This window comes from Myxine glutinosa, chromosome 8 (assembly GCF_964187855.1).
Source record: "Myxine glutinosa chromosome 8, kmMyxGlut1.1, whole genome shotgun sequence".
NCBI classification, from domain to species: domain Eukaryota; kingdom Metazoa; phylum Chordata; class Myxini; order Myxiniformes; family Myxinidae; genus Myxine; species Myxine glutinosa.
In genome coordinates this window covers 60,877,903-60,899,162 of record NC_136268.1, presented here as the reverse complement: position 1 = coordinate 60,899,162, position 21,260 = coordinate 60,877,903, and the positions used below count along the sequence as shown (strand labels likewise).

Here is a 21,260-nt window from a genome sequence, read left to right as displayed (position 1 = left end):
GCCTGCAATATCCACCGTGTGAGTGTGAACGTCCTGTCCTACTCGTTTGTCTTGGGGATTAAGTAAATGAAATAGAATAAGTTAACAATGCACTGTGTGACTGCTCTTTTCCATCTATTGCTGTAAATAATATTGGTCGCTCTAAAATATTGCTTGTGTGTGTATAATAAATCTGTTCTTCCTCCAAACTCTGTCTTTCTTCTCTCTTCTTCTCTTTCGGTCGCTTTAGAGGTTTCCCAATTGAATATCTGTAGCGCGATTAGTCAACGTTCGGTTGGAATCGGGTTCTAATCGGGGAGTAACTGTTCGGACGCGGTTAAATACACCACCGCTCGGTAAAATAACATCCAAAAACCGTGTCCGTAACAATTGGTTGTCAGGAGTTGGATTCGAACCTGGGACTAAATTTATTTAGCCCAAATTTTGGAACACCAATTGTACTATTAGAGTAACAATTGGTGTCGGGGAGTGAGATCGACCCGGAGCGCGCTGCACGCGCTCAAAATTATAAAGCGGACGAAATTGTGTTTTATAAAACCCGAATTTTTAGATCGCGCCATGGACAATCAAGGCGATCGGATGTCGGTGGGGAGATAGACGGGTTAGGGGTAACCCAGGAACCAGGGGAAATGTATGTGGAAGAAAGGGAGGAGGAAAATGGCAATGTGGTTGCGGGAATTTCAGGTGCACAAAATGGCGCTCTAGCGCACGTGATTACAGCGGCGCCACATTTAGCCACGCCCATGGTCGCAGTCGGCGAACCGGAGATGCCAATGGATTTGAACCTTTTTTTTATACAAATGAAGGCCCTTATGGCCCAGAATAGTGAGCAATTGGGGGTAATGAGGAACCAATTGGGGGTAATGGGGAACCGGATGGATGCTCAGGGTGAGCGATTGGAGGACCAAATGGGGGTAATGGGGAACCGGATGGATGCTCAGGGTGAGCGATTGGAGGGCCAAATGAGGGGTACCGGTGAGGGATTAGACAAGAAATTTGAGGGATTAGACAAGAAATTTGAGGGGTTAGACAATGGGATAGAAGGGGTGAAAAATGGGTTAATGGGGTTAGAAAATAGGATGGAGGACAAATTGCGGGAAATAGGGGAACAATCCGCCCGGGAAATCGAACAGATGGGGAACCAGATGGAGGAAATACGACGAGGGGTGAGTGAGGAGGTCTCGGGGCTACGCGAGGAGGTAAAGCGAGGCGAAAAGCGTATCGAGAAAGAGGTGAGAAATAATACGGTAAAGTTACAGGGGGGAATAGAAGATCTGACGAAAGGAGTAGAACAGCTGACGGTGGGACAAAAAGAACTAGCGGACCAAGTGGAAAAGAACACTGCAATCATCGGGGGTTTAAAAGCGACACAAAAGGACATTAAAAATGAATTAATAGCGACACAAAAGGAATGTCAAATGGTACATGAGGGATTGACGAAGAGGTTGGAAGAGGTGACAGAAGTAATGGAGACGAAGGACCGGGAGGTAAGGACGCACATAGAAACGGTTAAAGTAGCAATGGAGGAAGAAATCGAGGGGGCGCACCGGGAGCTGAAAGAGGTAAAGGAAAAATTAGAGGAAGTGGGAGAAGAGGTGAGTGAAATTAAGAGGGGACGGACAGAAACTAAGAGAGAAATCCGGGAGGAGGTGATGGAATGTGTACAAGGTCTGTGTTCAAATCATGATGCGGTGCTCACTAACCAAATAAAAAGTTTGCAGGTGGCAGAGAAGGTGCGACGAGGTACGGAGGTGAGTGGCAATGTACATGATGTGAGGGGAGATTCAGTCGGCTTGGGGATTGGTTTGGATCCGGGTGTTCGTGAAAGGCCGTTGGTGAGGTGTGTGACAGGACAGGTGTGCGAAAAAAGGGGTGTGCGAGAATGTCCGACCATGGGGTGTGTGAGGAAAAAGTGCACGCCGAGGAGTGAGTGTGCCGTCAAGAGTGAATTGGTCAAAGCGCGTGTGCGAGGGAGCACAGGGAAGCGTGGTGTGGTGAGTGTTACGGAGGAAGTAACGAAAAAGTGTGCGCGGGAGGACGCGCGAGAAAGGTGTGTAACGGACGGGTGCATGGGGAAAGCGCATGCTGTCAAGAGTAAGGGAGAATGCATGCCTGTGGTGAGTGTTACGGAGGAAGTAACGAAGAAGTGTGCGCGGGAGGATGCGCGAGAAAGGTGTGTAACGGACGGGTGCATGGGGAAAGCGCATGCTGTCAAGAGTAAGGGTGAGTGCGCGACTGAGAGTGGAGGTGAGAGTAGTGAGAGTGAAACGGAGCGTGAGCTGGTTGTGATAGGTGAGCGAGGATGTACACCTGGGATGGAAGGATGCACACCTGGAATGGTAGAGCGTGAGTGGGAATGCACGCTGGAATTGGTAGTGAGACACGTGGTTGGGTGTGCGGGTGAGAGCACACCTGTGATTGTCACAAAGGAGGTGACCGAGAAAGGGGCGCGAAGAGGTGTATTGGTGAGGTGTGCGAGCAACGAATGTGTGCCAAAGTGTTCGGTGGTCAGGTGTGTGACCAAGTCGGTGAGCGGAGTGAGTGTACCGAGGTGTGAAAGAAAAGGTACGAGGAGAATGGGAACGGCTGCATGTATGAGCAAGAAAGAGGTAGCGTATGCATGTAAGCCTGCAGGTGAAGCGTCGACGGTAACCGGGTTAAAGGTTAGGTCGACTTTTAGCCGGATCGGGCCCTCGGTGCGTGCCGGGCTTCGCGTGCCGCGAGAACCAGCGGAGATCCGAGCCACGGCGGGTTCGAAAGGACCGCCGTGCGCGATCCACGCTGGGCCTCGCGTGGAGCGGCCGCGTCCGGGCTCCACAAGGCGGAGCGGGCAGCTCGATAGGAAGGGTCGTCATGGCGACCACTTTCTATTGAGACGTGCCGGCAGGTCGAGATCGGGACATTGGATGGCTCCACGCCGAAGTGGTGCATGGGATCTCGGCCCGGGTAAGCCTCCGTCCCTGCCCCGAATGCGGGACGTATCCAGCCGCTGGCAAAAAAAAAACGACCCGCGTTCATTGCTCGGCTGTACGAAGCCGGGCTGTAGATGTGAATTGGCGCACCGAGAGGATGTAATAAGTAGACGGGTGATGTGAATTGGCGCACCGAGAGGATGTAATAAGTAGACGGGTGATGGTGATAGTGATAGTAGTGATTTGAAACGAAATTTAGAAAAGTGAATAGAATTGGCAGTAAATGGAAAATTTTTGAATTGTTGGATTTGGACGAGCGAAATTGGTAGTGAGAGACCCCCGATGTGGTGGGATGGCAAATCCACCATCCCTCACAGGTGGGGGCAAATGCGCTATAGATTATGGGGTTTATGGCAGTGAAAACGAGCCAGGGAGGGCTTGGATAATGATAGGGATCTAGCGAAGATGACCTTAGGTAACGATAAGGTTAGTTAGTGACTGATACCTGTAGTGGGGACGCAGGTAGGTTAGTGTGGTTGATAATGACGTGGGAGCGCAATAGTTTAAAGGGACGACTGGGAAGCGCAAGTTTCAGAGGGGAGGAGTTAGCTGAGATGATGCCGTGTGTGGGAGAATGGAACAGGTGTGATTGCACAGGTGTGCAACTGAACAGGTGTGTGGAGCAGTGTATGAGGGAGTAGTGGTGATTGCGTGTTGTGTTGACCAAATGGTCCAGGAAGAAAGGAGGGTGCAGGTGGCACCAGGTATGATTGCACAGGTGTGCAACGACAGGTGAATGAAGAACAGGTGTATGTGGCTGTGTGGAATAAATGGTAGTGTGGAATATCTGGAGTATTGGAATGGATGGTCGTGGAGTGAGTATGGTGGAAATTGTGGAGTGGAGTGGATGGTGCGAAGGTGTGAATGGGGGAAGAGTGGACCCCCATCACGGATACCCGGGGCGGGTAGTGTAAGTGTTAGGTAGAGGGTATAGGTAAATTGTAGTTGGATATTGGCATCTGTGGTGCGGGTGACAGAATGGTATGTGGATGGGTGCGTTGGTGTTGTGGAAATGGCTGGGCGTGTAGCCTGTTAGTGTGTGTAGTTGGTTTGGGCACTCCACCACTGTAAGGATGTCGGCCAGGTGAGGCCGCAGGTGGGCTCTGGGAGCCGGTAGTAGTTGTGTGGATGGGGCCCGAGGATCCGGAGGACGGACCCGGGTAGCCCAGTGCCAGAGGGCACCAAGGGGTGACAGAGCCAGGAGAGGGGCTGCCCCCAGTTAGATAGGTTAGGGTGAGGAGCTAGGTAAGCTCGGGTGGCAACTACAGTGGTGGAGGTGTGCAGGTGGGTAGACCTGTTGGGAGAGGTACACGTCGCAGCCCAGAAATTGTGCTAGAGCACCGGGAGATGAATCGGGGGAGTGAGACCCCAAAATTGAGGAGCACCACAGTTTGGCCAATGGGAATTGGTTATTAGAACCCATAGTGTAAGTTGGCCAATGAATTGGCAGGGAAAGACCCCGGGTAGTGTAAAGTGTGTTAAAATCATTTAGAGGATAGTTAGGATGAAGGATCTCCTCACACCATCTGCATCCACTCACCTGAGGTGACAGGTACTCCACACCATGCCATGTTTGATTATTTTTTTTACTGTGCAAATGTTTGGGTTGTGAGACGCATCATGACGTGGGTGTGACATTGTGCTTTGATGTTCCATCTCTGCCTCCTTATGAGGATTGATGATGAATTTGATGATGGCAAATTTTGAAGTAGAGGGATTGTGGTGACGAATTTGGTATAAGGGAAATATGGGGAAGACGTGACAGTAGTGACGAATTTGTAAATGGGTAGATTTTGTAAATATGGGGTAAGAGCAAGGGTAGTGTAGGTGACAGGGGGGTGACGTACGGTAGGGACGAGCTTTCTCACTTCGCCCTCCGTACGCATTTCACCTTGCATTGCCTTGTTTGACGTGTACCCTTGTGACCTTACCCCTCGCTCAATTGTCTTTCTTTTGTCTCCCACATGACCTGTGCGCCATTGGGTGCCGAGGGGAGCGTGCGTGAGGTGGCCATTGTGCGCCCGAGATTCCCAGAACCAGCACGCATTGCGTTGATGTACCACTTTATGGACCGCTGTTCGGCGGCCAAGTACCACTTGATGGACCCCAGGTTCTGGGGCAGGGCACCTCTGTTGGAAACCGGCCATAGTGGCCAGGGAATCTTGCTTGCGGACCTCGGTAAGGTGGCACCTATGCTAAACAGGTGGACCACCCTTAGTTGGCCCCTGAGGCCCTAAATAAAAATGGACACAAGTTGTGTTTTTTTAGTATGTCCAAATAGGCCGCATGAAGCCAGAAGACGTCGGGAAGAACATCGGCCCAGCAGAGAAGGAGAAGACCACCACCAGTTGTTTTGTTGAGTTTATTATGAACCATGGTGACTGCGCACCGAGTGGTGCTTTGTGGTGCTGGTGGTGCTTTTGGGTGCTTTTGGGTGCTTTGGTGGTATTGGTACTGGTACTGGTGCATCGATGCAATGCGTGCTGTCTCCTCCCTCCCAACAGGAATTTCTTTCTCTTGTTCCCTAAAAAGAAAAGAAAAAACCACACAGGTCCTGGGTTGCGTTGTAAATAAGAAATCACGTCATTGTAAATAATGCTCCCCACCGTAAATGTATAGTTTCAGAATAATTCCGTAATTCGGTTAGCTGTGGGCTTGAGTCTGTTAGACAGGATGCAATGCAATAGGGGGACATACTTATTTGTGTTTTAAAATTGTCACACTCAGGGTCAGGTTAATTGTAGAGGGAATTACACCTACATGTCACACTCAGTTAAGTCTAGTAGGCCCGAGGACGTGCCTGAAGAAAGGAGGGTGCAGTGTAACGATTTTGAGAAGTGTAACGGGTTTTGAGAAGTGTAACGGGTTTTGAGGAGTGTAACAATTTTGGAGGAAGGGTAACGGATGTGAAGAGTATGGTTTTGGTATGGTAACATCCTGGTAATGTAAATAATGGTCGCAGCCGTCCTCCTAATTAATTTCATAGAACATACACGCAGGTCACGATATATCTTTTAAATAGTGTATTTCCTTATTCCATGTAGGCTAAGTATGTGTTTTCCACTAGATTGACTTTGCATTGTATCAAACAAAATAAGCATAGGCCCTTCCAGTTTCCCCAAAACCTCCCTTCCAATTGCCTTCTGCATTTTGGCTGGTTTTCTTCAAACCACCATTGGCCACGAGGTAAGGTTGGGGAAGAAAGGCGTGTCTCCACCTCGTCGTAAGAGGGAAGGAGTGAACCAGCCCTAACAGCCAATCAACACCGCGGTGAGTGACCCGGTAGGCGTGCCCTCGGAGTCGGCGGCTTGATTTCGCTGGAGGTGATAAAAGCGACTGCAGGGGACTGCTTTAGGGGAGGAGAGATGACTGGAGATGAGCTGGAGAGGAGCAACGAGGCTGCACCAAAGAGAGGCCTTGAGAGATACGCTGGGGGATGACCTGGAAGAGGAGCGTAATCCACCGCAAGCCCTACCTACCTACCTACCTGCCTGCCTGCAATACCCCCCTGTCGTTGGAGAGACGCGCTGAACGGAGGGAGACGGCTCCACCCCAGGAAGAGGAGCAGGTGTGCCGAGCCAGCGCGTGACGGCCGCGGATACGCGACGGAGGTTTTCCCGCCAAAACCGCGAGGGGTGCTGCGGCCTCCGACTTTGCCTTCCTCTCAAGCAATCAACCTCGACTCCTCGAGCCATTACCTGCCTGCAATATCCACCGTGTGAGTGTGAACGTCCTGTCCTACTCGTTTGTCTTGGGGATTAAGTAAATGAAATAGAATAAGTTAACAATGCACTGTGTGACTGCTCTTTTCCATCTATTGCTGTAAATAATATTGGTCGCTCTAAAATATTGCTTGTGTGTGTATAATAAATCTGTTCTTCCTCCAAACTCTGTCTTTCTTCTCTCTTCTTCTCTTTCGGTCGCTTTAGAGGTTTCCCAATTGAATATCTGTAGCGCGATTAGTCAACGTTCGGTTGGAATCGGGTTCTAATCGGGGAGTAACTGTTCGGACGCGGTTAAATACACCACCGCTCGGTAAAATAACATCCAAAAACCGTGTCCGTAACAATATATATACTGTATATATATATTGTTACAGATCGCGGTTTAGATGTTATGATGACCGAGCGGTGGTGTATTACCGCGACCTAACAGGATCCCCGACTCACCCGATCCCACCCAAACGTTGGCCGGGTCGCACCGCAGCTAGTCAATAGGGAAAAGACAAAGGCGACGAATGCAAAGAGGAAAACGAAGGCAAAGAAAGGTTTGGAAATACTACTGAATTTATTGACTATTTACACACAAGCAAAAAGAAAGCAGTCACGTTTATTTACAAGCACATAAGACGCAGGTGACACAGGGAAAATACTAGCTTATACAGACTTAATTAACCCAGGACAGAACAAACAGCAGACAGACTCACGCGGGGAATGACAGGAATGGCAGGAGGTGGATGGCTGGAGGTGAACGCTTGGTGGAGCCAACGCGGAGCTTGGTGGAGCTTTGGTGGAGGTGAACGCTTGGTGGAGCCTTGGTGGAGGTGAACGCTTGGTGGAGCCAACGCGGAGCTTGGGGGGTTGGTGTGACGGGTTCTCTCTCCTTCCCTCACAAGCTTCAGGACTCTTTCTCTCTCTTTCTTAGTCCCACCCAGTCCAACAACTTCCTCTCTTGCTTAGTCCAACTCAAGGCCTCCTGTCTTCTGATCTCCTCCCTCCTCGACTCCTCACCGCAACCAACGCAACCACTGACCGCCACCACCGACTCCTCACCGCAACCACTGACCGCCACCACCGACTCCTCACCGCAACCAACTGACCACCGACTCCACTGACTGACTCTTCACGACTCTCTCTTGACGACCAACTCTTTGTGACCAACTCAACCAACTGACCACCGACTCCACTGACTGACTCCTCACCACTCTCTCTTGACGACCAACTCTTCTGGCAACCGACTCTTTGTGACCAACCGACTCACTTGCTTCCTGCGTGCGTGCCTTTATAATGCCTCCGGCGATTAAGCCGCCGGCCTTTTGGACACGCCCATCGGGGTGCTCACCTCGGCCCTGGTTGGTCGCGCGACCCTCTGGCTCCGCCCTTGATGACGACGGGCGGGCACGCCTTTCTTCTCCGACGAGAGCACAGGTTCAATGGTGGTTTTTGGAGGGGAGGTAATATGGGCAATCGAGGCTCGGCAATGACGAGAGGGGATGTGAAGGAAATGGGGATTTTGGGGATGGGAATGAAAGGAGATCTATTCTCTTTCACTGGTGCAATGGAGTACTTCAATTAATGGGAGACACAGCCTTACTCTAAAACACAGAATAAGAGATAACTATCAACAGGGGTATTCTATTACTTGGCTGACGTGTATGCTTGTGGACTAATTATGGGATGCCCTTTCACCTTTACACAGCTCCGGAGGTAGGGGGGCGCAGAATAAACAATAGTAATAATAGTACAGCACACAATCAAAAAAATACAGTCCTCATCTCCGCAACACTGCACCCTCCTCCTCTTAGGCACGTCCCGGGCTTACAACTTTTACTTTTAGTGTGACACGTAGGTGTAGTTCCCTCTACTTTTAACCTGACCCTGAGTGCGACAGTTTTAAAACATAAATAAATGTGTCCCGCTGCTCCATTGCACCCTGCCTAACAGACTTACGCCCACAGTTAACCGAATTGCGGAATGGTCTTCAAACTACACACTGACGGTGGGGAGAATTATTTACAATGACGCTATTTTTATTTACAAAACTAACCCAGGACCTGTGATTGTTCTTTCTGGGGGGGAGACAGTCTGCTCTGCATCAATGCACCATTAAAGCATCTAAAAACGCACCAATACACACCCAAGCACCAATCGGTGCAGTCACCAGAGTTCATCAAAATAAAAACAACAACCCCTAACCCTGCAGGTGGTCTCTTGCTCTTCGGCTCCCTCTGCTGGTTATTATTATTTGGTCTTCCAGATGTTGTCATTCTTTTGCTTTGCTTACTGGCGGCCTATTTGTATTAAAACTTGCACCCAATGTGTCCTTTTTATTTATTTTATTTATGGCCCACAGGGCCGACTAGTGTGGTTCACCTGTGGGGCATCGGTGCCCTGTGGCCAAGATCCGCCAGCAAGATTTCGGGCCCTCATGGCCGGTTCCAGCAGAGGGGCCATGCCCCAACCCATGGGGTCCATAAGTGGTGCTCGGCCACAGACATGTGGTCCATAATGTGGTGCATCGATGCAGACAGCTGGTTCTGGGAATTTCGGGCGCACAATGGCCGACCCACGAACGCTCCCCTCGGCGCCCAATGGCGCACAGGTCATGTGGGAGACAAAAGGGGAAAGACAATTGAGCGAGGGGTAAGGTCACAAGGGTACACATCAATAAGGCAATGCAAGGCGAAATGCGTACGGAGGGCGAAGTGAGAAAGCTCGTCCCTACCGTACGTCACCCCCCTGTCACCTACCCTACCCTTGCCCTTACCCCATATGTACAAAAATCTACACATTTACAAATTCGTCGCTAATGTCTCGTCTCCCCATATTTCTCCAATACCAAATTAGTCACCACAATCCCTCTAACCAAAATTTGCCATCACCCAATTCGTCATCAATCCTCATAAGGAGGAAGAGATGGAACATCAAGCACAATGTCACACCCACGTCATGATGCGTCTCACATTCCAAACATTTGCACAGTAAAATAACAAAACATGGCATGGTGTGGAGGTACGTCATCTTTACTTCAGGTGAGTGCATGTAGATGGTGCGAGGAGACTTCAATCCTAACTATCCTCTAAATGACATTAACACACTTTACACTACCCGGGGTCTTTCCCTGCCAATCCATTGGCCAACTTACTCTATGGGTTCTAAAAACCAATTCCCATTGACCAAACTGTGGTGCTTCTCAATTTGGGGTCTCACTCCCCCGATTCATCTCCCGGTGCTCTCGCACAATTTCTGGGCTGCGACGTGTAGCTCTCCCAGCAGGTCTACCCACCTGCACACCTCCACCACTGTAGTTGCCACCCGAGCTTACCTGCTCCTCACCCTAACCTATCTAACTGGGGAAGGCCCTCTCCTGGCTCTGTCACCCCTTGGTGCCCTCTGGCACTGGGCTACCCGGGTCCGTCCTCCGGATCCTCGGGCCCCATCCACAACTACCGGCTCCCAGAGCCCACCTGCGGCCTCACCTGGCCGACATCCTCACAGTGGTGGAGTGCCCAAACCAACTACACACACTAACAGGCTACACGCCCAGCCATTTCCACAACACTAATGCACCCATCCAAAGACCATTCTTTCACCCGCACCACAGATGCCAATATCCAACCACAATTTACCTGTACCCTCCACCTAACACTTACACTACCCGCCCCGGGTATCCGTGATGGGGGTCCACTCTTCCCCCATTCACACCTTCGCACCATCCACTCCACTCCATTGTTTCCACCATGCTCACTCCACGACCATCCATTCCCATACTCCATATATTCCACACTACCATTTATTCCACATACCTGTTCCTCATACCTGTTGTTGCACACCTGTGCACTCACACCTGGTGCCACCTGCACCCTCCTTCTCCCTGGACCATTTGGTCAACACAACACACATCACCATCACTCAAACACTGCTCCACACACCTGTCCAGTTGCACACCTGTGCAATCACACCTGGTCAATCACACCTGTTCAATCACACTACTACTCACAATCACAATCAGTTACTCATACCCTGCTCAATACACTTGAATACACCTCCAACACTCACACGGCATCATCTCAACTACCTGTTGCCCTGCTAACTTAGTGCTCCCCGTCTTCCCTTTAAACTAAGCACATACCACGTCATTATCATCCACACTAATCTACCTGCGTCCCCACTACAGGTATCCTTGTCACTAACTAATCTTAACGTTACCTAATGTCATCTTCTAGGGCCCTACACACAATATCCTAACCCACCCGGACTAGTTTTCACTGCCATACACCCCATAATCTTGTGCTCCTTTGCCCCCCGCTGTGAGGGATGACAGAGTTGCCATCCCACCACATCGGGGACGTTCCACTACCAATTTTGCTTACCAAATTCCAACCAATCAAAAATTTGCCAATCATCTGCCAATTCTATTTACTTTTCGAAATTTCGGATCAAATCACCATCATCACAGTCCGCTATATCCTAGCCTCGGTGCGTCATGACATCATTAAACTCGGCTTCGCAAAGCCGAGCAATGAATTCGGGTGGTTTGGTCGCCTGCAGGTTGAATCCGTCCGGCTTTCGGTTCAAGGGAGGTGGTTTGGTCGGGCCGAGATTCCACGCACCATCTCGGCGCGGCACCTTGCGGTCCCGGGCCCGATGGCTCAATCTCCCTCGGTCGGAACCCCGTCCCCGCGAGGGGGCACCGTGCCGCTTCATCCCACTCGCCCTTGAACCGGACCGGTCGCCTGGCTCGACAAGGCCCGGACTCGACCGTGCCGGGCGGGGCCAAGCCCGAATCGGCAACGACGCTTCGAAGAGAAACGACGCAGCTTCGATCCGCGCCGGGCCTCGCATCCAACAAAGGGCTCCTCGCACCGAGTGCTCGCATCGGCTGTCCGTCGCTCTAACCGCTAACCCGGTTACCGTCGATGCTTCACCGGCATCCTCACACGCATACGCTACCCCTTTCACCCTCACAAAACCCGGCATTCCAACGCCGTCCGTCCATTCCACCAACGCTCTCCCTGTTACACACCACTCCTCTTGCGCATACCTCGGTCCACACCTCTCCTCCGTTACGTCCTCCGTAACACTCACCATGGGCGTGCACTCTGGCATCCACCCACTAACGCGCTCACATGGGCTCTCCCACACTCGCGATACCACCAACTCAGGTGTGCTTCCTCACACACGTTCCACCACCACCTTACTCTCCGTGTCACACTCACCCTCGCACGTACACTCCGTATTGCTCTCACTCCCTGTGTCACACCCCATACACCCCGACGTGCATTCTCGCTCGCACTTGGTATCACACTCGCGCTTCGTAACACGCTCACCCTTTGACGCACAGTTTTTCCTCACACGCGTGCCATTTTTACTCACACGGGACCCTTCACCAACGCCCGGATGCCTCCTCGATCCCAAGCGCGCGAAAGTTCTTTTGTCGCCAAACATCTTCTTACAAAATCTCCCCGCACAATACACAGCACGTCTCACCTTCGGGGTTCTTCTTCCTCCCTGCACCAAAACATGCAAACTCTTTATTTGGTTAGTGAGCACACCATTATGATTTGAGCAGGGACTTTGTACATATTCCATTTCTCCCTGCAATTCCCGGGCTACCTCCGTCATCTCTTCAATTTTAATCGTACCCACTACTGCTTTGTCTTTGTTCCCCTCGACGACCGTTGGTTTTAATAAAATTCCCTCTACCTCATCGGTCGCCGGCTTTTCCAAACCCCGTGTCGCGATTTCTACCCCCATCATTGTACCCGCGCTTTCCTCCGTTTCGCTCAACCAGTGCTTCTCGACCCGCGTTACCTCGTCGTGCACCCTTGGGACTCTCTCGCCCACCCTGCGGTCTCTGTCCCTCTCCGCTTCCCTTACCTCATATGCGACTCTGTCCCTCGCCATTTTATCAATCAATTTCTCCCCCTCTATTCTCAGCATCTCGGTGAATTGCGCCAGGAAGTCCCCCACATCAAAGCCCGCTGCTACGGTCACGGGCGCGGCAAAATTTGGTGCCGCTGTAACCAACCACGTGCGCGAGGGCGCCATTTTGTGCACCTGATACCCCCTCAACCACACCTTCTTTACTCTCCTCCACCATTTTCCCCACTTCTTCCCTGGGGTCCTGGGTCGATTCTACCCCACTCTCCTCTACCGGAACCCAGCCGTCTTGATCTGCCATAGCGCGACTTTCAAAATTCGGGTTTTTGTAAAACAAAAGCAAATTTCGGTACTTTATAATTTTGACCAAATTTTTTTTTTTAGCTGTTTTAAAAATTTGGTTCGGGCCTCGTATCTCACTCCTCGACACCAGTTGTTACGGACCGCGGATTAGGATGTTATTTACCGAGCGGTGGTATTACCGCGGCCGAACAGTTGCTCCCCTTTTCTTCCCTTACACTCACCCGATTCACCCAGACGTTGGCCAAATCGCGCTATACTAAATCAATGATGGAAAGGACACGACGACTGGGAAAGAGGAAACGATGCAAGGGGTACAGTTCTCAAGACCTCCGGAGGAGGGTATAGTTACAGTGGTGGAGAAAAGGGGGTAGTTACAAGGCAGAGTGAGGTAAAGACACAGAAGAGATGGGCACTTAAATACCGTCTTATCTTAGCCCAGACAGACCACGGACAAACGGACAAGGTAGACTTACACAGGGATTGATGGCAGGAAGGGACAGGTAGGCCGATAGCACAAGGTGCACCTTGGCTCGGGGACAGGATAAAGCACGGTCCAAAAGATGCAGGGAGGCCTCACAGCGCTCGGAGGTGGTCTTGCTTGCTCCAAGCTCAGCGCGCATCTGACGTCACCTCCCTCTCACTGCGCATGCTCAGCGGGGAGTGACACGCCCTCGGCTGGTTGGTTCCGCCCCACTGGGGCCGGTCCGCCGCTTCCATTGGTTGCGGGGGTTACCGGGCTCTGCCCTTGACGAGGAGCTGACAGGGAGCCCCTGTTTGGTAACCCCGTCGAGCACATGTTCGATGGCGGCTCGTTGGGAAGGCCTGGTGCCCTCCCATCACCCCTACCAACCAAGCCGGAGTGAGGACGCGCACTCCCTTCGCTCGTTGTTGTTGTTGTTGTTGTTGTTGCTGAACTGTGAGGAAGAGCTGCGGGGAGGTATTGGGAGGTCCTAAACTTCCTAACGGTGCCATACAATCACATTCTGGTGCAACGAAGGGTCAGAATTAATGGAAACGAATCCTTAACTGACATAGACTAAGAATAACTAGCAAGATGTCCTATAGTTGTCTTACATGAGATGCGGTGAACCTGGGTGCGACATTTAATGGGGGAAATAGGGGGAGGTCGGGTCTACAGAGTGTTGTTTACAGAAAATGGGACTAGGGAATGGGGGATTGGGGAGAGTTGGGAAGTATTGAGGAAATAGGGGAATATTTACAAGCGGATATGGATGGATGCAAATCCCATATCCGCAACAATATATATATATATATATATATATATATATATATATATATATATATATATATATATATATATATATATATATATATATATATATATATATATATAATTATATATATAATTATATATATATATATATATATATATATATATATATAAACTAGTTCTTTCACATAAAAACTAGTTCCTTGTGTTGATCCAAGGGCCATACTGGAGGTTTGACATGAATCACATGCAGGACAAGGACACACATTAACGTAAGTGTACTTTAGTCTGAATTACAAGGACGTTGGTGGACGTAGACAAATGCATATCATACATGATTTTAACCTGTTTCTGAACGTCATGTGATGCCATTTCACATGTGAATGCTAAGCAGGTAAATGTAAACAGGCTCCTTTTGATTAAAAAAAAAGTTAAGGACAAAATGGTTAAAGTTATCTGCTGTAAAAGATCACGAAGTGCAGACGTTTTTACCCCTCGTTATTTTCATAAGGACTTGTTGCTTCACAATATATATTGGGAAAAACACTTAATCCTATTTCACGCCTTCATTGGTTTTTGTGTGTTGATACAAAAAGGACAATCAACATGAAAGTAATTGCATAACCAGCTAGAACGGCTCCCGGGAGAGTCACCACCGCCATGCTAAACAGTTTATGTTTGAATCCCACTGATGGGCAGGATTTGCATCTGGACCTGAATCAAAATCTCATCGCTTGTTGTTGTGACCTAACCACCTCTTTAACTAAGTTTTGTTATAATCCATCCAGAACTTTTTGAAATATCATGTTTTTATCGTTTAGGCCCTTTCACTCAATGGTGTAAAATCACGTGGAAATAAAAAAATGACCGTATCCGGATTCCAATCTTCACCAAAATCTAATCAATTCGTTCTCGTCACATACCCAACCTGTCCACAACTTTTTGAGATATTGTACTCAAAGACACACACAGAGAGAGGTGAAAACATAACCTCTGTCCAGGTAACAACATGATATACAATTGGATGCAGTCTTGGCTTGATGGGTGGGGGCAGGGGAGTGGGGGTATGGAGAGGTTTTGAAATAATCTTGCGTGGAAGTGATACAATAAGTGTCAGACAGTGAAATATTTGTGGTAATGAGATGGTCTGACATTTGAACTGGTTTATACTGTAACCCCCACCTCCCCGACTCCCGTACCCCAGTTATGGAGCATTTCTCTCCATCGTGGGGCTAATGATCAAAGTCCCAGTACTTTTGGAAGTGACCTTTGACTTTGATTCTCTGCCTTGACCTCCTCACCCTCGCAGGTGAGCCGAACGCACCCAAGGTTAAGGTGAGACGCGGCGCTACTGGAAACTCTTTGGAGGTTCGCTGGGTCCCCCAGGATGATGGTGGTCAACCTATCCTGAACTACATTGTAAAACACCGACTGGTATGAGGCCTTAATTTGCATCCCCTGCATATCTCATACTTGTTCTACATCCTTACTCATTCATCACATTCAGTTTGCTGTGCACACTGGCACTCACCTTCGTTGTGTACGGTCATTGCCCTTGGTAGGCGGGTACTCACGGGGAATGGAAGGAGCAACGTGTGTCAGCCAAAGCTCGACACGTCACGCTGAAGGACCTGCAGTGGAGTCGGCACTACGATGTAAAGGTCTTTGCAGTCAACAGATTTGGAGAGTCACACCCTGGACATCTGAGCCATGGTACAGCCACACGGCCCACCACAGCACCTGGTGAGGGCACACCACCTCCTTTGCTTAAAGCCATACTCACCTAACCCCCAAAAAGCTGTGCCTGATGGGTGCAATTAACAGGCTTTTTTATTGGTTATGTGCAAATTGGTGCCTTTTCAGTATTTTTTACTTTGCAAACTTATATATTGTTACCTCTCAAGAAAGCGCTAACTCATTTTGGTTGATGTTTTGTTTTTCCTCGTCTTTTCCTCTCCTCCTTCTGCCCATTCCTCATTTTCCTCCTTTGCCTGCGCCGCCATCAAACCCTGGCCTGCACCTCGCATGGCCTGTCCTCACCTTGCTCTGGCCTTGTTCCCATTTTCCTTACCGACTGTTTCATCTGCTGCATTCTCATTCCCGACCCTTTTTTTTGTCTTTTTCACCTTAACATCCTCCTTTTCATGGCCGTCCTGTACATCTCATCAGGCTCACAGGCCCAGCTCCTAGGACCAGCAAGCTCATTAATTGCTCTACTAGGCCTCACTGCTGCTTATCTTCCACTTGTTCCATAGCTGGACTTTGCATATCTGTCAATCCAAAACTCTCTCGTGCTTTCATCCACCTCGTGTTTTTCTCACTTTCTATTCCCTTATCCTTCAATTAGTCTCTTTGTGTGTCGGCTCCTTCGTGCTCTATCAAACCGTTTTCCCTCATCACAAAGCATATACTTTTGTGTTGTATTTTTCCCATTTGTCTCTATTTCTCATCACATAATCTACATCCCTCGAATCTTGGGGTTTTCTACATTGTCTTTCCTTTTGTCCATTTATTGATGTAACTACCTTTCTTTTCTCTATCCTGTATCTACCATCTGTCCATACATTTTTCATTTCTCCCCGTATTTGTATACTTTTCATCTCCGCACATCACAGTGGCCTGACCGTCCCTTTGTGCACACATATTCTCACATTCATTTATCAAAGAGGGTTTATTCATAAATACATGGCCCAACATAGAAAGTGCTGCTCCAACATCGGCTAATTGTTGATAAATATCGAATTAATCGCAAATAGTAATACATTTTGCAATGGGTATTAATGGGGGTTTTCTTCGACACGTGGTTAAAATTACCCTACAACCCAAAAGACTAGATTTAAGCAGCACGTCAAATCAATCCTTCGGCCTGGTTCTGTGTCGTGATTGTATCATGTTTTTCACTTATGCGAGAGGAAGATTTAGGTTCATTTCTGCTGAAGCAAGGTTTAAACTTTTGCTTGTGTAAAAGTAGAATACTACACTGTGTGAGTAAAACAGCTCATGGTTTAGGCCTCTGCTTCCGCATATATGCCAATGAGGTGCACAATCTCGTTACGAAAGGTCATTCATCGTCAGACCGTAAGAAAGATCACCGAAACTCTACGCCAATCTCGGGATGCCACACGAGCCTTATTTATCGAAAGTTTTAAGATGACCATGGTGTCTGCAAGATGGAATGTCGGGATGGTTCGCCAGCGGCAAGAAGTGAACCAGAGTTAGGCGCATCCGAACCAGTATCGGCCAGAACCAGAACCAGGATGGAATCCCAAAATTTTGCACCAGATTATCGGCAATCCATGAATCGTGGGTTTATCACTTTGATCCTATGATGGTTCCGTCGCAAGGCAGCATAATGCACTCCATTTTGGGAGTTTTTTTTTTGTTTTTTTTGTATACTGAATCGAGGCTCGTGAAAGAGCTGAGGTTGAGGAAAGAGTCAGAGGCTCTCTCGTTTACCTGTCCCATGTTGCTACCGTCCGTGATGTTGGATTCGGATCGTTCGACCACCACCTCAAAATCACTGAACCAAATGAAATAAATGGGTTTCAAAGTTACTTGTAAAGAATCGTTTGTGAGGAAAGCTATTTTTCTAGCGACATTGATGTGCAACATGAAGAACTGGTTTGAGAAGCAAGACAGAGAGTTTGTTTCAATACCTGAGAGGTTTTTATGATGCGGCACGTAGTTATCGACTAAACCCCCATCAATTTGTTTAATCTTCCACAACTCTCTTTGTCCATTTCAATCTTCCTTTGTTTTTTTTGTTGTTTGTTTTCTTCATCCTTACCTTTTCACTGCTGTGCCTCATTTCCCTTTCACCTTCCATCCTCACAATGATAATCCTTACTTACACAATAAAGAAATGACAATCAGTGATGACCACTTCCCATTATCGACCTTTAATATTTACCAAGTGGTCGGAGACGCATGCGCAGACGCAGAAATCCTACAAATGCATGGATGAGAGTGCGTCAGGTGGCTTATTCAGCTACATGGAGTGAGCATTCCTCGTGTACAACAATGACGCTCCACGTTCCACAAATCGTATCAGATGACGAGACTCCACCAACACCTGGTTATAATGGCAAATTATTTCCATCAGTGTGGGAAATTTGTTCAAAAGAAACGGACTCTCAAAGTGAGAGATATTCTTATTAAAAAGCTCTCGGCTTCAGCCGAATTGCCATTTCAATTGATGGTTTTGTTTCTCTCCTTGTACAAATGCTTAGGAGCTTGGATTTGCTTCCGATTCGCTTCCAAATTGTGGTCATTTACATTTTTATTTCCTCGTGTTATAATATCCCCGTGATGGTGTTTCATGAATGATGGACGGGAAATGCCTATTGTTATCTTATTATTGTCATTTATATTGTTACCGCATTGCCTGCTACAGCACATGCAACCACAGCTAACCTTTGACCCTGGCTGCATCCTGCTTTACCCCCAAACCCGGTAACTGAGCCGAGCATCGCCCTTTGACCCCTGCTACCCCCACCGACAGTCCATTTCCCTTTTCGTCCCACGAATCCAGCCCACCCCTTGCCTCCCACCCATTTAGAGATGAGGCGATGACGTCATGTGTAAGCTCCAGGTTGCCTTCCATATTTCTCTCCCGCAAAACGAAGGTAACGTCAGACTAACAGCAATGCAGTGAGAACATGAGCCAACAGCAATCACAATCGGTCCTGCCAGATGTCCATTATTTATTATGAACTTTAATGCAACAACATCTTCTAAAGCACAGCTTGTGTTTGCTCCATTGGCTCCGTGGTCCGTGTTGTTATTACCAAGTCCGTTTTGCACCGTAGCATGTAAAATAACATGCACCCTCAAATTCCATCGGTTCGTTAGATGTGTCGTACACGTTGTGCGCTCCGAATTAAAAGTGAAACGGTCAAGCTTGTGATTTATCCCGTGTGTGCATTTGTGAAAATATATTTGTCTTTGTGAGGGCCTCGGTGAAGCATTCGATGTTTGTGACTTTTTGCAACTTTTCTGAAATGAAGCTGCAAGAAAATTATTATTTCAGCAACTGAGGTTTAATAAAATCCTACAAATGCTGTTTGCTTAATATTTTTAGCATAATTTGGATAGGCAGTAAATGTTCCGCAAAAGAGGTGTATTGGTAATGGGAATTATCAAAACTGTTGAAAAGCAAAGAAAATGGACAATAAAGCATTTGAGATATATTTGCACATCAACAAAACTCCCGATTGATTAAACTATTTCCTTAATTTTGCAAAAGATGAACCATCACAGGTAGTGGTAGTAACATGTTTTCTAAAGCTACTGATAATGATGACGATAAACTGATTACGTCAAAGTTAAATTGCCAATCGTGGGTGTTGGACATGTAAAGCTCAACATAATATTTGGTTAAATATCTGTTTATATGCAACAATATTAATTTAACCCTAAATCTGTTGTGGTTTTGTTTATTATTTATATTTTCATCAATCTTCATTTGCTCCCTTTTCATATTTCATATTACATCCATGTCCGTCTCCAAAACGTACACATCTAATCTCTGTCTTCACATCATTCTTCTCCATCTCTCCGTCTCCTTCATATACACGTCTGATCCCTCTGTCTTCACATCATTCTTCTCCATCTCTCCATCTCATTCATACACACGTCTGATCCCTCTGTCTTCACATCATTCTTCTCCATCTCTCCGTCTCCTTCATATACACGTCTGATCCCTCTGTCTTCACATCATTCTTCTCCATCTCTCCATCTCATTCATACACACGTCTAATCCCTCTGTCTTCACATCATTCTTCTCCATCTCTCCGTCTCCTTCATATACACGTCTGATCCGTCTGTCTTCACATCATTCTTCTCCATCTTTCTATCTCATTCATACACACGTCTGATCCCTCCGTCTTTGTCATTCTTATCCATCTCTCCATCTCCTTCATATACATGTCTGATCTCTCCGTATTCACGCCATTCTTATCCATCTCTCCATACCTTTCATATTCTTCATACCAACCTCACATTTGTCTTCAATATTCATCATAAAGACATCTTTCTCGTTGTCCTGCAAATTTACTTCTCCTTCTCTATTTCCAGCATATTCATCTCTTCTCCATGTCTATCGCATCCACCTCTCCTCCATGTCCATCATATCCACCTCTTCTCCATTTCCATCATATCCACATCTTCTCAATGTCCATCATATCCACCGCTTCTCCATTTCCATCATATCCACCTCTCCTCCATGTCCATCATATCCACCTCGTCTCCATGTCCATCATATCCACCTCTTCTCCATGTCCATCATATCCACCTCCTCTCCATGTCCATCATATCCACCTCTCCTCCATGTCCATCATATCCACCTCTTCTCCATGTCCATCATATCCCCCTCTTCTCCATGTCCATCATATCCACCTCCTCTCCATGTGCATCATATCCACCTCTTCTCCATGTCCATCATATCCACCTCCTCTCCATGTCCATCATATCCACCTCTCCTCCATGTCCATCATATCCACCTCTCCTCCATGTCCATCATATCCACCTCTTCTCCATGTCCATCATATCCACCTCTTCTCCATGTCCATCATATCCACCTCTTCTCCATGTCCATCATATCCACCTCTTCTCCATGTCCATCATATCCACCTCTTCTCCATGTCCATCATATCCACCTCTCCTCCATGTCCATCATATCCAACTCCTCTCCATGTCCATCATATCCACCTCTCCTCCATGTCCATCATATCCATTGCCTTTAACACAACCCTCATCCCCACCTTTCCTTCCCCTTCATATCCATTATATCCATAGCTCCCCTTCAATGCCTTCATTTCCTTTGCATCCCTTCAATCCAATTTTCATCTATTTTTTATGATAGTATCATTTGTCTCCAGGTTTTTATTTCCTCGTCCATCTTTCTCATTTATCTCATGACCTTTCACTTGAAACACTGTAGTTCCAGTCAGACGACATCCATGATATTTTTTGAGTCTGGGATTAGCTCTTGCTAATATATTTAAACGTATCAAAAACAATTTCCACAGGTGGTATCTCGTGTTCACATGGCCTGCACATTTGCAGGACTGGTGTTTTAGTGTAATTGGACAATGAGGGTTTCTGTCCCTTCTAATTTGTTTGGTGATTGAGTGACCCCTGTACATTACAATT

General features: G+C 47.9%; 1 protein-coding gene across 1 annotated transcript in view; it reads left to right on the top strand.

Annotated features, from left to right (window-relative positions):
• The window catches only part of LOC137415270 (neural cell adhesion molecule 1), an 84,528-nt gene that overhangs the window by 39,513 nt on the left and 23,755 nt on the right, over nucleotides 1-21,260 (top strand). Inside the window, exons 2-3 of the mRNA XM_078783957.1 lie at nucleotides 15,418-15,542; nucleotides 15,671-15,851. Of these exons, the coding sequence (XP_078640083.1) occupies nucleotides 15,418-15,542; nucleotides 15,671-15,851 (306 nt within the window). The remainder of the gene's footprint in view (nucleotides 1-15,417; nucleotides 15,543-15,670; nucleotides 15,852-21,260) is intronic.